General features: G+C 46.1%; 1 protein-coding gene across 1 annotated transcript in view; it reads left to right on the plus strand.

Annotated features, from left to right (window-relative positions):
* The window catches only part of LDLRAD3 (low density lipoprotein receptor class A domain containing 3), a 240,456-nt gene extending 225,590 nt beyond the window's left edge, over window positions 1-14,866 (plus strand). The window contains exons 4-5 of the mRNA XM_006883760.1: window positions 12,465-12,810; window positions 14,547-14,866. Coding sequence (XP_006883822.1) covers window positions 12,465-12,810; window positions 14,547-14,784 — 584 coding nt within the window. The 3' untranslated portion in view covers window positions 14,785-14,866. The remainder of the gene's footprint in view (window positions 1-12,464; window positions 12,811-14,546) is intronic.
* Window positions 14,867-15,656: the final 790 nt, after the last annotated feature.

Raw genomic sequence — 15,656 nt, forward strand, 5'->3', positions numbered from 1 at the left:
ACTTTTCTCCCTGCCCACCCCTCCTCCCAGTTCACTCCTCTCTTTGAAAAGTAAAAGAAAAATTCCTTCATTGGTGTACAATCCCCCTACCCCCACCCCCAACCCCGAGTACCCTCCACTCTGCAACTTTCACTCTGGACTCTTGTCATAACCATAATGCCCTATCATATATTGCTTTTAAATTATTCTTTCCCTCATCTATTTCAATGCAGTATACAGAATTTATCCAGTTTTTCTCTGTCTTCCCAACCCTGATGTCAGTCCCATTCTACAACAGTGGCACCATACAGTATTTGTCCTTTTGTGACTGAGATATTTCACTCAGCATAATGTCCTCCAGGGTCACCGAAAGACACGCAGTTTTAAACCACCAGCTGCTCCTCAAGAGAAAGGTAAACCTTCTCCTCCATGCAGCTTCTCGTCTCTGAAAACCTGCTGGAGGGTCATCTATCAGTCTGTTCCAACTCAATGGCACATTACAAAACAAACCTAAGGTCCATGTGTCTTGATAACAATGATAAGTGCCTGTGTTACTGACCTTTGCATGATTCTGTAGCTGTACGCTTTCTGTGGTTGTTTTAGTGTGAACATGCCTTACTTATGAACAAGCTTACCGTAAAATAATGTGTCCTTCACCATCCTGGAAACAGGTTGCCAGGCCTTTATCTCAAGGTACCTCAGGTTGAACTTGAACAACCAACCTTTTGTTTGATAGCTAAGTGCTTAATTATTTACACCACCGTGGACCTCTCATGGCATAATTTGGTGAATTTACTCAAATGTGTAAATGTACCTAGACACACACACACACACACACACACACAACTTCCTACATATGTTTCAGTAGAGACTTTGGTTAAGTACGTTGTCCTATGGCTGCTTCATCACACCTACTTTGAGCATGTTATCTGGAGGCGCCACTAATTGGATATCATGATGGGAAAGTAGATGGTCGCCAAAAGGGAAGACGGCCTTCAGTGACATGGATTAATACAGTGAGGGGCTGCAACAATGAACTTGAGTGTGACAGAGAATGTGAGGACGGTACTGGATCCAGTCTGTTGCCCAGAGGGTCAGTATGAGCCATCATCAACTCAGTGGCACCTCACAACAACAAGAAACCGCAGTTACTTTTTTGAGAACTGTGAATAGAGGAAGATGTTTATTTATAGTGCAGAAAGATCCATTATAGGTGGATAAAGCAAAGACGTGTGTGTGTGTGTGTGTGTGTGTGTGTGTGTGTGTGTGTGTGTGTGAATGCAGAGAGAAGAGTTTAGAGGGATCTATGCTGAGGGTTGGCAGACTGTGGCCAGTAGGCCAAATGGCGCTGCTGCCAAATGTTTGTAAATAAAGTTTCATTGGATCACAGCCACGCTCATTTGTTTACGTTATTGTCTACGACTGCTCTCATGCTACAATAGCAGTTTGAACAGTTACGACCCAAACCATACGGCCCACAAAGCATAAAATATTTACTATCTGGCTCCTCTGTGGAAAGGTTTGCCAACCCCTGGTCTACATAGCACTACTGTCTTTCTTTAGCAGACTGACATGAGGCTTTCCCTCGCCTTTTTCTTCAAACATGTCCATATTACTTCCATTTCATAATTTAGCATGGGCCTTTATAATAAAAAATAAAGTTCAAGTTGGAAGGGGGGAATACTCTTCGGAGCTCGCATTACTTCATTTCAAGTCTTGAACTATAAAACTGTAGTTATCAGCACACTTATTGGCATACGAATAGGCACACAGCAATCAAACAGAATAGGGGCTCTAGAAATAGACTCAGATTGTATGGTCAATGGATTTTCCACAAAGATGCCAAGGTAATTCAGTAAGGCAGGACAGGCGTTTCAACAAATAGTGCTGCAACAATTAGCTGCCCAAATGGGAGAAAAGAGTCTCAACCTTTACTTTCATCATAAACACAGATTAACTTGCAATGGATTATAGAAATGTAAATGTAAGAGCTAACACTGTAAAACTTACAACTTGAGTCAGGAGGATTTATTGGATAGCATACAAAAAGCATAAACCAAAAAGGAAAGAATTGACACACTCGATTTTATTTTAAAAGTGAAGAGGGAAGCCACAAAGTGGGGTAAGATTTATGTAAAACCTGTTTCTGATAAAGGACATGTATAAAAGACTGGAACGTATAAAAGACTCTCAACTACCCAGCAGTAGTGTTGTTGGATGCCATCAACTCAACAACACCAGTTCATAACGACCTCGCTTAAAATAGAACCAAACCCTGCTGAATCTTGTACAGTCTTCACGGTTTGTGTGGATATTGCTGTAGCCAGTGTGTCAGTCGATCTCATTAAGGACCATCATTTCCTCCCCCAAATGCCCTTCACTTTACAAAGCGTGATCTATTTTCCCCAGAGACTGCCTCCTCCTGATGATTTGTCCCAAGTACATGAGGTGATGCATTCTCACCATCCTTGCTTCTACAGAACATTCTATTTCCTCCCAGACATATTTCTTTGTGTTTCTGACAGTCCATAGTATCTTCAGTATATTCTTCACCAAGAGCACAAATCAAAGGCATCAATCTTGGGTCTTCTTTACTTGTTGTCCAGCTTTCACATGCATATGAGGTAACTGAAAATACTATGGTTTGTGAGAATAAAGAAATAAATATATAAAATGGGCAAAAGATTTGGTTTCAGGGGGAGTCACTTCACAAAGATACAGTGACGTCTATGAGAAAGATGTAGCAGTCAGTGTTCTTAAAGATTATTGTTTTATTGTTAGATACCATCAAGTCAGAACCAACCCATAGCTGTCTCTCCAGCAGGTTTTCAGAGGCAATAAATTGCACTGGAAGAAGTTGCCCATCTCTCTCCCACAGAACGCCTTTGAACTGGCAGCACAACTCCTTAGCACACTAGATGCCCCATTCCCTAAATTTTTTTTGTTGTTATTGTGTGTTGTTGAGTCAGAACTAACACATAGCTAATCCTCATGGGTTTTCAGAGGCAGTAAATCACATAGGAGGAAATTGTCCATGTTTCTTTCACGGAGCAGCTGGTGGATTCAAACTACATACCTTTGTGCTGGCAGCACTACTCTTTACCTCTAAGCCATCACAGCTGGCTTTTCCCTAAAGATTACAGCCTTGGAAACACAGTGGAGAAGATCTGCTTTGTCCCAGAGGCCCACTTTGAACTGGAATCCACTTGATAGCAACACGTTTGGTTTTCCAGTTTGGCCTTGACAAGGTCCTCCTGTGGATGGGGAATGTGGTTTAGGAAAAAGACCTAATAGTTCTTCTTCCACTAAGAATCTAGCCAAGGAGACACTCTGGGGCAGTTAGTTATGTTGCGCATAAGGTCACAATGAGTCCCAATCAACCCGACAGCAGTGAGTCTGGTTTGAGGTTTGTTATAGATTCAACAAATACATCATAATAGCATACATCTGTCATTAGAATAGCTTAGAGAATCATTTCATTGCCCTAAAAGTACCCTGCACCCCACCTATTCTGCACCCCAACCCCCTCTGAAACTCGAGCAACCACTAGTCTTTCTACTCTCTCAGTCGTTTTCCCTTTTCAGAGTGCCACCTGGTTGGATTCATATTCTAGGTAACTTGCTGCTTTGACATGACAGATAAATATTCTGAACGTCACCCTTTCCACTCCAAGTTTGTGCCCGTTTACCCTTCCATCAACCATCCATGAAGAAACAGACCTGTTTTCCCAGGATCTAACAGGCAGAAGGTGAAATCACAATTGGCCGTGAAACCTGGTATCCTGTGCAACTTTAAATGGCATCGGGAAGAGAGAATTCTTGGGGAGCAAAGGCACGCCGAGCCACACGTGTCAGCTGCTTCAGCTCCCCCGTTCATCCTAATGGTGCCTCTGTGCAAAGCAGAAAGAGGCGTTCCATCTCAAGACAGCTGGCTGCCATCTGCTAGGAAACCAGCAGAGTAACCACAAATCTGGGCTGACACTGAGGCAGAGAGAGCACCCCTGGAGTGGGACTAAACCCTGCCTCCTCCCACGGCAGGAGCTGGGGCTGAAGGCAAGCTGGCGAGCACGTGCAGTGAATGCAGTGGAAACGGCAGCTGCAGGACAGGAACTCGGGCTGTTTGACAGAGGAGCAGGAGGGCACTGGCTTGAGGGACACTCAGAATAAATGGAAACTTCATTATCCATGGATTATGCACTTGGAACTGAGGTCCCAGGCAACTCTGATATTAGCGATTTGGCCTGGAGACTCAGGAGGCTCTTAAGAAAAGTGGGCCTAGTTAATGAATTAATACAAGATGACATTTTACACACAGAGCAAAATTGAGACCGGGGACAGCTGAGTTATGCAACGTCGTAATTCGTCGAGCGAATGTGACCACTGCGCCTCGCCTGCCAAAGTGGGCTGATCCGGAGAAAGCGTGCTGTCAGAGACCCAGGCGAGACCATTAAGATCCACAAGCATTTTACATCCCATTCGTTTTAAAGGGCTCCCATGTGTATTCTTAAAACCTCGAGTGGTTACACCCGAGCCCGGGTTTTTAAAAGCTCTGGCCTGATTTGTTTTCTGTGTAAAACCTCAGCCACTTTCTTCCTTTTAGGAGCATTTCTGTCGTCATTGTCCATCCCCCACTCCCAAAGAGGAGCTCCCAGCTTCCACCACTAGTCCAGGGAAGTTAGTGGTGGTGATGGTGAGAACATGACCTCTAAGACCTTAGCACCGTTGTTGGCCAACGCCTCACTGTACCTTTGGAGCTCCGCGTCCATAGCAGGTTGTGCCACTAACCCAAAAGCCATGCCTCTGATGGTTCAAATCCACCAGCAGCTTCATGAGAGAAAAGATAAACCTCCCATTGCCAAAGGAGTGTCTGTGTGAGGCAGGGCCAGCAGCGGGGAGTCCCCTGACTCTTGACAACCAGCACAACAAAACGCTGGCCAGCTCTGCACCATCCCCCCAATTAGTGATGGGTTTCAGACCTCACCACTGGGCTCCAAGGGAATTTTATTGACTGATTTTTTTGAAAGTCATTTGCCAGGATTTTCTTCCTAGTCCGTTTCCGTCTAGAAGCTCTGCTGAAACGTGTCTAGCATCATGTTGTTTAGTAGGTTGAGTTTTGTTTAAACTCATAATGACCTCATGTCATGGAGAACTAACCACTGCCCCCCCACCCCCCAGTTTTCTTGTTATGCTAGGAAAACAAACAGATTCATCCTTGATAGTGTTAAACCAGGAGGTTCCTTGGAGGCAAGGATTCTGAGGCTCCATCTAACATACTTTGGACATGTTGTAAGGAGGGACCGGTCTTTGGAGAGGGACATCATGCTTGGGAGGGTGGAGGGACAGCGCCAGAGGGGAAAACCCTCTATGAGGTGGATTGAGTCAGTGACTGGGATAATCGGGACGGGTGTATTGAAGACGGTGCGATTGGCACAGAACAGAGCAGAGTTTAGGACTGTTGTACATAGGGTCGCTATGAGTGGCAAGTGGCTCGATGGCACATAACAACAACAATCTTTACAGGATCAGATAGCAAGGTCTTTTCCCCACAAGTACGCTGGGTGGATTTGAACTGCCAGTCTTTCAGGTAGCAGCTGTGTACCCCTGAACCACCACTACTCCCAAGAACTAGTGTTAAATGAGTGCAAACCCTTTGTCAGGTACCGCACTTAGCACCTCGCTTACAGACATTTACTGTTGCTGTTGCTGCTGTTGTTGTTAGGCACCATTGAGTTGGCTCCTATAGATAACACCTCCACAAACAGCAGGGGGCCGTCTCCGATCCTGTACTGTCAGAGTTTCCACGGGGATGAGCTCATCACTGCAGCCACTTTGTTGGTCCATCTGCTGAGGGTCTTCTCCCTCCCTGACCCTCTGCTTTTCCAGGCATGACGTCTTTCTCCAGCACTGGTTCCTCCAGATTGCCTGGTGTTAGGTGAGATGGATTTTACTTTATCCTCCCGATACTCCAGCGAGGTGAGCAGAGTCACTTCACCACCACCTCCACTGTTTGAAAGACCAGGCTGCGGAGGCTCATAAAAGTTTCAAGAACTTGCTTCATCTCAGACAGCTACAACTAACTGATGGCCCAGGATCCAACCCCTCTGTGACTCCTCAGCTTTTGTGCAAAAGATAATAAAATGAAGAGGGGGGCTCATTTTAAGCTTGAATGCTGGGATGTACACGTAACAAGTCTCCACTTACCTTTTATCTGAACCGAGGACAGACAGAAAGCCAGCAGACCCCAGAGTGGCAGCTAATTGTCTCCAGAACAATCCCAAGCCGCTTCCTCCATCAACCGCCCAGCAGCATTCTCTGCCTTTCAGCTGGGACCTTCCTTGTGTTCTGTTTGTACAATTAGTCATTGCAATGGTGATGCAGGAACTTGGAGAATCTTGTTTGCTTTTGGTCCAGGCTTGGGAGTCCCAGAAAAGACAGCAGGCAGCTCTTGGGGAGGGGGGAGTCTTCATCTATTTCAGATTAGGGTTCTTTGGGGAGCAGGAAATATTTCTATCAGGAAAGGGGAGAGAGGATGTGTTTTGTATTATGTGGATTTGTTTAAGGGAAATAGCTGTCCTCTAATACTACTTGCTCTTACATATTTCTCATATGATCTTCAACAAATTAATTCACCTGAATGAATTTCTTACCTTCAGTGTTGTTGCTTTGTGCCATCAAGTCACCTGTGACTCATAGCGACCCTATGCGCAATACCCTCTGCCCTGTCCTGAGCCAATCCCACTGTCTCTGACACACCTGCCTCCTTCACCCCCATCACTGTGTCACTCCTTCTCATCTGGAGTCTTCTTCTTCTGTGTTATCCCTCCACGCTTCCAAACATGATGTCCTTCTCCAAGGACCGGTGGGTCCCTCTTGGCAACATGCCCAAGGAATATAAGACAAGGCTTCGAAATATTTGCCTCCAGAGAGCACTTTGATTTCACCTTCTCCAGGACACATCTGTTTGTTCTTTTGGCTGCCCATGGTATGTTCTGTACTCTTCTCCAGCACCACAATTCATAGGTATCAGTTCTTCTTGGAATTGTCCTGTCACCCTTATTCCAACTCTCTGATGCATAGCAAGTAATTACGAAGACCAATGCCTGGATCAGGAGCACCTTAGTCTCTTGACTGCCATCTCTGCTCTCCAGCACTCTGGAGAGGTCCTTGACAGCTGACTTTATTAATCCAAGTTGTCTTTTGATTTTCTGGCTGCTGGTGCCAAGAGTGTTGACCGTGGAATACTGGGATAGTAATAGTATCACCTACCAGGGTGTTGTAGGGAGCCCTAGTAATGCAATAAGTAAGCTCTCAGTTGCTAAGTGAAATGCTGACAGGTCAAGTTCACCAAATACTCCACAGAAGACGTGAGGATATCCTTCTGTAACAATGACAATTTAGGAACCCCAAGCAGCCATTCTGGTGACCTAGTGGTAAGAAGCTGCCCTGCACTCCTAAAGGCATGCAGTTTGAACCCACTTGATCCACAGGAAGATGAGAAATCTCCCATGCAACATATTACCTCTGAAAACCTGCTAGAGGGTCAGTTAGGAGTCGGTTCCACTTCAACAGCACAAAACAACAATGGGGCAGTTTTGCTGTATTCTCTAGGGCCGTATTGGTTCAGAATTGACTCATCAGCATGCAACAACGTTAGCATGTGCGTAAATACATTTTCAGTTCATTGAACTGTATATAATTGATGGTCTGCTTTGTGCCCAGGGAGCTCTGACGTTGTAGTCCGTCAGGAGTTCTGTTGCTAACTCAGCGGCTGTACTCCTGGTGGTTCTAATACACCAGCAGCTCTTCTGGGATACGAGGAGCATCTCCTTTCATTTGATTCACAGCCTCAGAAACCCAATAGGAGGTGAGCGATGACAGCAGTGAGTTTGAGTTATTGCGTGCCAGACATCATCCTAAGGATGTATCCTAGGAATATATCAGTGAACACAGCAGACTGTGTTCAGAGGTGTAGGATGTGGTCAGGCACTTAGCTGACCTGAAAGTTGGCAACTTGAACCCACCAACCACCTCATAGGAGAAGGATGAGGCTGTCTGCTTCGATAAAGATTCACAGCCTTGAAAATCTCATGGAGCAGTTCTCCTCTGTCAGAAGAGTCCATGTGAGTCAGAATTGACTCAGTGGCAGCGGGTCGATGAGTTGGCCGAGTTGATGGGGCAATGAAGCAGTCTTGGAAATGGATAAGGGTAAGTGCTATACAAAGTGTGAAGCATTAAACCCACTGAATTATACACTTCCTGTTGTTGAGTTGGCTGTAACTTAAAGCAGCCTTGTGTACGACAGAACGTAGCCCTGCCTAGTTCTGCTCCACCTTCAGTCTCCATTGTTGCTGTCATTCTGTCATTGCTGTCTTTCCATCTCACTCAGGGTCCTCATCTTTGTTACTGACTCTACTTTTCTAAGCATGACATCCTCCCGCCTCCTCCAGGGAGGGATCCTTGCTGAAAACATGCCCAAAGCAGGTGAGAGGAAGTCTCACCATCGTAGCTTCTAAAGCACAAGAACTAGATGCTTAAGATTATTAAAATGGAAAATGTTTTATGTGTTTTACCACAATAAAAGGTTAACAACGAGAAGGAAATTACAGTATTTACTTCACAGAGTTATTTGGAGGCACATAAATATGATAAAGTTGTTGTTGTTGTTAATATGCCATAGAGTTGTCTGCGACTCATAGCAACTGTATGAACAGCAGCTCTGGACCCTGCCCTGTCCTGAGCCGGTCTCACTGACTCCGACACACCAACCACAATTGTCCCAGTTACTATGTCAATCCATCTCATCCAGGGTCTTCTCTCCAGCACTGTCCTTCCATGCTTCCAAGCATGATGTGTTTCTCCAAGGACTAGTCCCTCCTGGCCATGTGCCCAAAGTATATGAGGTGGAGCTTCAAACTCCTTGCCTCCAAGGAGAAACTTGGTTTCACCCTCTCCAAGATAGACCTGTTTGCTTTCTTGGCAGTCCATGGTATAGTCAACACACTTCTCCAGCACTGCAACTCGAAGGCATCAATTCTTCTTCTGTCTTCCTTAGTCACTGCCCAGCTCTCTGATGCATAGCAAGTGACTAGAAAGACCATGGCCAGAATCGGGTGTGCCTCAGTCTTTAAACTAACTTCATTGCTCTTCTGCACTATTGAGCTGTCTTTGAGTGGTTCAGAAAAAAAAAGGAAAACCTTTACCAAGATGGTTTCACGCAAGTGCAACTTAAGCCCAGCAGAGATTGTGAGGATGGTGCAGGATTGCGTAGGGTTGGTTCTGTTGTTCAGGAGATCCTGTGAGTTGGAGTCAACCTGACAGCACCTCATAACACCCATAGAGAAGCTCAGGTGCGTCCTCATCTGTTCTGCATGTATAATATGTCATAATTTTCCAGAGAAAGCCTGCTTTTCGCTACAGTCTGTCACTCCCGTTCCCTGGTTGTTGCATTTCCTGGAACTGACCTTTTATTCAAACAATCTTATTGAGGTGTAATTTACATGCCATAGTGATTTTTAGTACATTTACTGATTTATGAAGCTTTCATTGTAATCCAGTTTAGGGCATATTTCCATCATCTCAGTAAAATCCCACATGCCCAATTATATCGTTAATCCCCATTCTATCCTGCAGCCCAGGGCAACCACTAAGCTACTTTCTGTCTCTATAGCTTGGCCTCATCTGGACATTTCTTATATAAATGGACGTGCACATACAGTGCACCAGGCTTCTTTCACTGACCATGTTTCCAAGGAACATCCATATTGCAGCCCATATCGATACTTCATTCCTTTTTATTGCCTAATAATAGTTCATTGTATGGATGTACCGTGTTTTATCCACTTACCAGTTGATGGACATTTTGAGTTATTTCCACTTGGGGCTGTTGTGAATAATGTCTGTGGTGAGGAGGAAAATAATAGACCAGTGAGGTTGCCAAAAAATCCCAAGAAAAGTCATTTCTTCGGCACACTGCCTAAAACAAAGGAAAAAGGCAGGTAAAGAAATGAATTGGGAGCTTCAGGCGACACGGTTCCTCCCAAGACTGAAATGACAGCTTCTCTTTTGGAGTGAATACAGTTTAGATAAGGGATCACCTCACATTAACCTGCTAAAGAAGAGAGGTCTACTTACAGGATTTCCTTGATAGGTGAGTGGTCTCAACAAGACACAGGATAGATAGAGGCAAAACTTGGATCCACAATCAACATCCTTCGTATCAGCAAGCAACCAAGAAATCAAAAGATATTTTGTATTCAGAAAGTCTGCTGTCAGGGACCTCTCCAAAGTACAAAGGAGCAATGATGCCAGTTTAAAGACTAAGGCGCATTTGGTTTCACTCACAGTCTTCACAATCACTTGCTGTACATCTGAGAGTTGGACCATGAATAAGGATGACAGGAGAAGAATCAATGCATTTGAGTTGTGGTGTTGGGTGTTGAAGAAGAGTACTGAATATCCCGTGGACTGCCAAAAGAGCAAAGAAATCTGTCTTGGAGAAAGTGCAACCAGGGTGTTCCCTTAGAGGTATGACAGATGAAACTCTGTCTCTCATGCTGTGGCCATGTTAGTATGAGGGGCCATTCCTTGGGAAAATATATCATACTTGGAAAGGTGGATGTTTAGCAAAAGAGAAAAATATCCCACCCTGCAATGAAGTGGATTGACACAGTGACTGTAGCAGTGGGCTCAAGTGTGTCAGAGATGATGAGGATGGCACAGGATAGGACAGGGTTCAGAGCTGTTGTTCATAGGCACCTACCAACAACCTCAAGGAGTGTTCTTTTTATTTTTTTTATATTTTAATGAAAATTTATAAAGAACTTGGATTTCCATTCATTGTTGCACACTTTTCTCCCTGCGCCCCCAGTTCACTTTTTTTTTAAAAAAAAAATATTTTATTTTTTTGTGTGTGTATATTGTCAAATAGGATCTAACTGGCACAGGAGGAGATTGTCCCTCCTTCTCCAGCCGAGCATCTGGTGGATTCGAACCGCACACACCTCTGGGATTGCAGTTCAACTTCTTGCCACTAGACCACCAGAGCTCCTAACTTAACTCTTTTTTTTTAATTAATTTTAATGAACATTTACAGAGATTTTGGATTTCCATTTATTCATTGTTGCATTTTTCTCTCTGCCCAGCCTTCACCCCCTCCCCCCCCCCCAGTTTGCTCCTCTCTTTGAAAAGCAAAATAAAAATTCCTTCTTTGGTATACAATCTTTTTTTTAAAAAAAAAAGTTATTTCTTTGTTACACAGGTTCCCCCCACCCACAGACCACTTTACTATGCAGCTCTTATTCTGGACTCCTGTCATGCTAATACCTAATCATATATTCCTTTTCTACAGTTCTCTCCCTCGTCTGTTTAAATGCTGCATACCTTATTTATCCCTTTTCTTCATTTCCCCCAACCCCCATGTCAGTCCTGTTTTATAACAGTGGCACTATGCAGTATTTGTCCTTTTGTGACTGAGATCTTTCACTCAGCATAATGTCTTCCATAGTCACTCAGTGGTTATTATGTTTATTAGATGAATAAGAGAGAGATAAAAGATTTTTCTTCAGTCCATGTGGTTGTGGGGCTAAATGTAAATAAGGCAGATCCAAGCTAGATTGTCCTATGATACTACAGTGGAGGGTGGAGGTGTGTCCTGGAGTCCACTGGCTCATAGAGACCCTGTGAACAACAGATGGAAATCCTGCTGTATCCTGCACCATCCTCACAACCTTTGCCTGCCTGAATCCAGCTTACAGTCACTGTGTCAGACCATCCAGTTGAGGATCGTCCTCCCTTTCCCTGACCCTCCACCTTTCCCAGCATGGTGTGTTTTTCCTGGATTGGCCAGCCTTTCCTGACAGTGTGCACAAGGTGTGTGAGTTTCAACATCCTTGCCTCTAAGGAGCACCACAGTTGTACTTCCTCTAAGACAAATGTGTTTGTTCATTTGGTAGTGCACAGGTTATGCAATACTCTTCACCAACACAGACATCAGGGCTTCTCTGGTCTTCCTTATTCAGTGCCCAACTTCCAGGAGCACAGGAAGCAACTAAAAAGACCGTGGCTTGGATCAGGTGCACCTTAGTCTTTAAACTGATTTCCTTGCTCTTTAACACTTTGGAGGGGTGCTTGAATCCCTATCTTTTGTTTTCTTGACTATAGTGAGACTGCCTTTATCAGATGCTAAACCAAATGAGCATAAGAAGGACTTTTTCGAGGTGTTTGTGTGAGTGAAACTCAGGAGTTAATAGCCTGGGAATTTTTTCCAAGTCTGCAAATCTGACTTTCTTGAATTGACGATTTGGACTTTTTATCAGCTCCGTGTTAGCGGCAAACAGCTCACTTTCTGCCGGGCTTAGCAGGCAGTGCTTTTATTCTAAGGCGTGCAGCTCTGACCGTTCACCTCACCAGTCCTGGGGCTAGTGCTGAAGCCGAGGTGACCTGTGTTGTTAACCTTCTGTCCTTTTCTCTCCCCTCTGGGTCTTGCAGAGCCGGGCAGTGGACAGGTGTTCGTGACGTCAGAGAACCAGCTCGTGTACTACCCCAGCATCACCTACGCCATCATTGGCAGCTCCGTCATCTTCGTGCTGGTGGTGGCACTGCTGGCGCTGGTCCTGCACCACCAGCGGAAGCGCAACAACCTCATGACGCTGCCTGTGCACCGGCTGCAGCACCCCGTGCTGCTCTCCCGCCTGGTGGTCCTGGACCACCCGCACCACTGCAACGTCACCTACAACGTCAACAATGGCATCCAGTACGTGGCCAGCCAGGCCGAGCAGAACGCGTCCGAAGTGGGCTCCCCACCCTCTTACTCGGAGGCGCTGCTGGACCAGAGGTGTGTCTGGCTGGAAGAGACTTGGGGTTCTCCTAGTTGTAAGGGGCCTGTGTCTGTACACAGCTGGGTTCCGGGGCCTTACCAAGAGCCTGGATTTAACGACCATCAGGGGCAGCAGCATCTCCCGTTTATCGAGTCCTGGCGAGATGTGCCCCTTGCCTCTTTCCATGTAGTCCTTCCAGCAGCTCGTGCAGATGTGTTCTGGTTTTGCCTCAGTTTTATAGACTGTTAAAGGGAAGATCAGGGACTTGTCTGAGGGCAGATCTGGTCATTACAGACCTGCTCCTGCCACTAATGCCACAATGGCCCTTATGACTCTAGGACTTCATCTGCCACTACAGACCAGTGCCCAGTTCCTAACAGCAGTTAGATAAATGTTGCATGAATGAACGGACGAACGAAGGAGGGAGCGAGGTCCCTAACTTTACTTGACTCCATCTATAAAAATCAAAGGGAGGAGAATAAAGCCTGACTGAGCTCTTTTAAATTATAAAGCTCTCATTACAAACAGACTGATACGAGAAGCCCCCTCAGTATAACAACAGAAGCCCAATTCTGTAGATGAAGTGGACCCAAAATCCAGTGTTCTTTGTGACTTCCAAAACTCTACCTCAGTAGCCCTGGGAAAACCATGTCCAGAGCTCCTTCAGTCCCTTTTGGTTCCTTGGCTCCCCACCCTGTCCTTTGAGGCCCAAGCTCACTATCTCTGTTCCCGAGGTGGGCCCAGGACATGCTATGTGTGGCTTTAGACATTTTGGAGGCATGTCCCTGGGATGATGATGGAGCTGTTTATTGCTCCTTCTTCAGGGAGTAGCTCTTGCATTATTTAATCTTCCTTTTTCCTGCCTCATAAAAGAGAAACAAAGCTTTGAGGGTAGAGCCGTGTCTTCAAGATCTCTTTGCAAAAGAATTCTGAAACAGTGCAGGCGTTCATTCACGTAGTAACGTTCTAACTCGTATCCTCCTCATTCACACCATCTTATGTAGGGTCAGGGTGACATGACTGGCCCTGCTTTCCTATCAGCCCTACGAGCTATTTTCATGCTAAGCAAGCCACTGATATCCTTGCTCTTCAGTTTCCTCATCATTAAAATAGACATAAAAGTTATGCCTACCTGACTGTCCTTGTGAGCATTACATAAGGTAATGAGTGTAAGTGGCCTGGTGTCCGACTGAAGTAAGACTTGAGTCAATGATAACTAGAAACCATTTCTTTTCTGTTCGTTTCTTTCACTTCCAGCAAAGTCCTTTTATCTCATTTTACAGATAAGGAAACTGAGGGGTGTAAAGGATATTTCCTCCCACACAGCCAGGAAGAGTTGGCTTTCAATAGGAACACCAAATTCTGTAGTCCCACCAAGGGTTTCAGGCAGAACACCAGCCCAGTCACTAAGCCCTGGAGCCCTCACTGATAGAGCAGAGTGGCCCAGAGCAGCCACCCAGGCTGATCGTAGTTGTTGTTTGGCAACCTCCCTCTGAAACCATCAGAGGATGTGGCTCTGGCACTGCCCAGCTGACACGAGCCAGCCCTGAGCACACTGACTTTTTTGTTCCCTTTGTCTGGTTCAAACTGCCAGCTTAGCTATCCTGGAATCACCTTTGCACTTGGAAGGAGAACCTCCTTTCCCTCTTGAAGCACCGGGTCTGGAATGGACTGGAATTCACCCACACAGCCTGACTCCGCATGGCTCTAACACCTTCTCTCTCTTCCCACCCCAACCTCTTCTCCCTTGCAGACCTGCATGGTACGACCTTCCTCCACCACCCTACTCTTCTGACACCGAGTCTCTGAACCAAGCCGACCTGCCCCCGTACCGCTCCCGCTCCGGGAGTGCCACCAGCGCCAGCTCCCAGGCAGCCAGCAGCCTCATGAGCGTGGAAGACACCGGCCCCAGCCTGGGGCAGCCCAGGCCTCCGGAGGGGACTGCTGAGCCCAGGGACTCTCTGCCCAGCCAGAGCGCCGAAGAAGTATAAAATCCAGTTATTCCAAAGTCCATGTGGGTTAATGTGCTCCGACTTGTCGCCACGCTAACCATGGGTGCTCATGGGGACTCTTGGGGGGGTTGGCTGTCTCTCCATTGGCCTCCTCCACTAGATTTCAGGTATGTTTGTTGGAGGGCAGCCTGGCATCTCGCTGGCCTCTTGTTGACATGGACATGTTGTGCCTCCGTCCTGTGGGGACCCAGGATCACAACTTCCCTCTGCCCGTCATTCTTCTGTTATGATCAGAATCCTTCTGAGTGAGGGTCAGGCAGTTGCAGGCTGCAGGGCCAACAGTATTTAATCATTCTTTGAGGAAGCAGTGTTTCTGCACCATGTTGGCCTTTGAGGACAGGAGACACTGCACCCCACACCCTGCTGGGCTGCTCCTTTAGACTGTTCATTTGAGGTTTGAGCTGGATGATCTTGCCATGAGGAATTACTCAGAGGAATTACTCCTGAGGAATTACCCTGCAAAGACTCAAAATTCTTGGTCATATGTTGTGCTTGGTCAGTGGAGGCAGTTGCCAAAGAAAACACTTGACATGAGCAGTGCCCATAGTTCCTGGCAGCAGCGTTTCGGTTTTGTGAATGACTCTGAAACCCATCTCCTTATCATAAATAGATTCGAGGTCTAAGAATCTGCCCAAGAACTCGGGTTTGGAAAGCTCTCTGCAGCAACATCTATCATCAGCCTCGTCCCAGAATAGACAGCAAGCCCTTACCATGATTTCACCCCAGGTCTCAGCTCCTGACGTGCAAGCTGCCAGGAACCTAGCCCTTGCTGGCTCCACTGTCCCAGCCTGATTATAGATTGTCGCCCTCTCAACTGAGTGAGCCGCTGGTAGCCAAGGGATGAACTAGGA

This window comes from Elephantulus edwardii, unplaced genomic scaffold (assembly GCF_000299155.1).
Source record: "Elephantulus edwardii isolate Elephantulus edwardi_28Jun2011 unplaced genomic scaffold, EleEdw1.0 scaffold00029, whole genome shotgun sequence".
Taxonomy (NCBI): domain Eukaryota; kingdom Metazoa; phylum Chordata; class Mammalia; order Macroscelidea; family Macroscelididae; genus Elephantulus; species Elephantulus edwardii.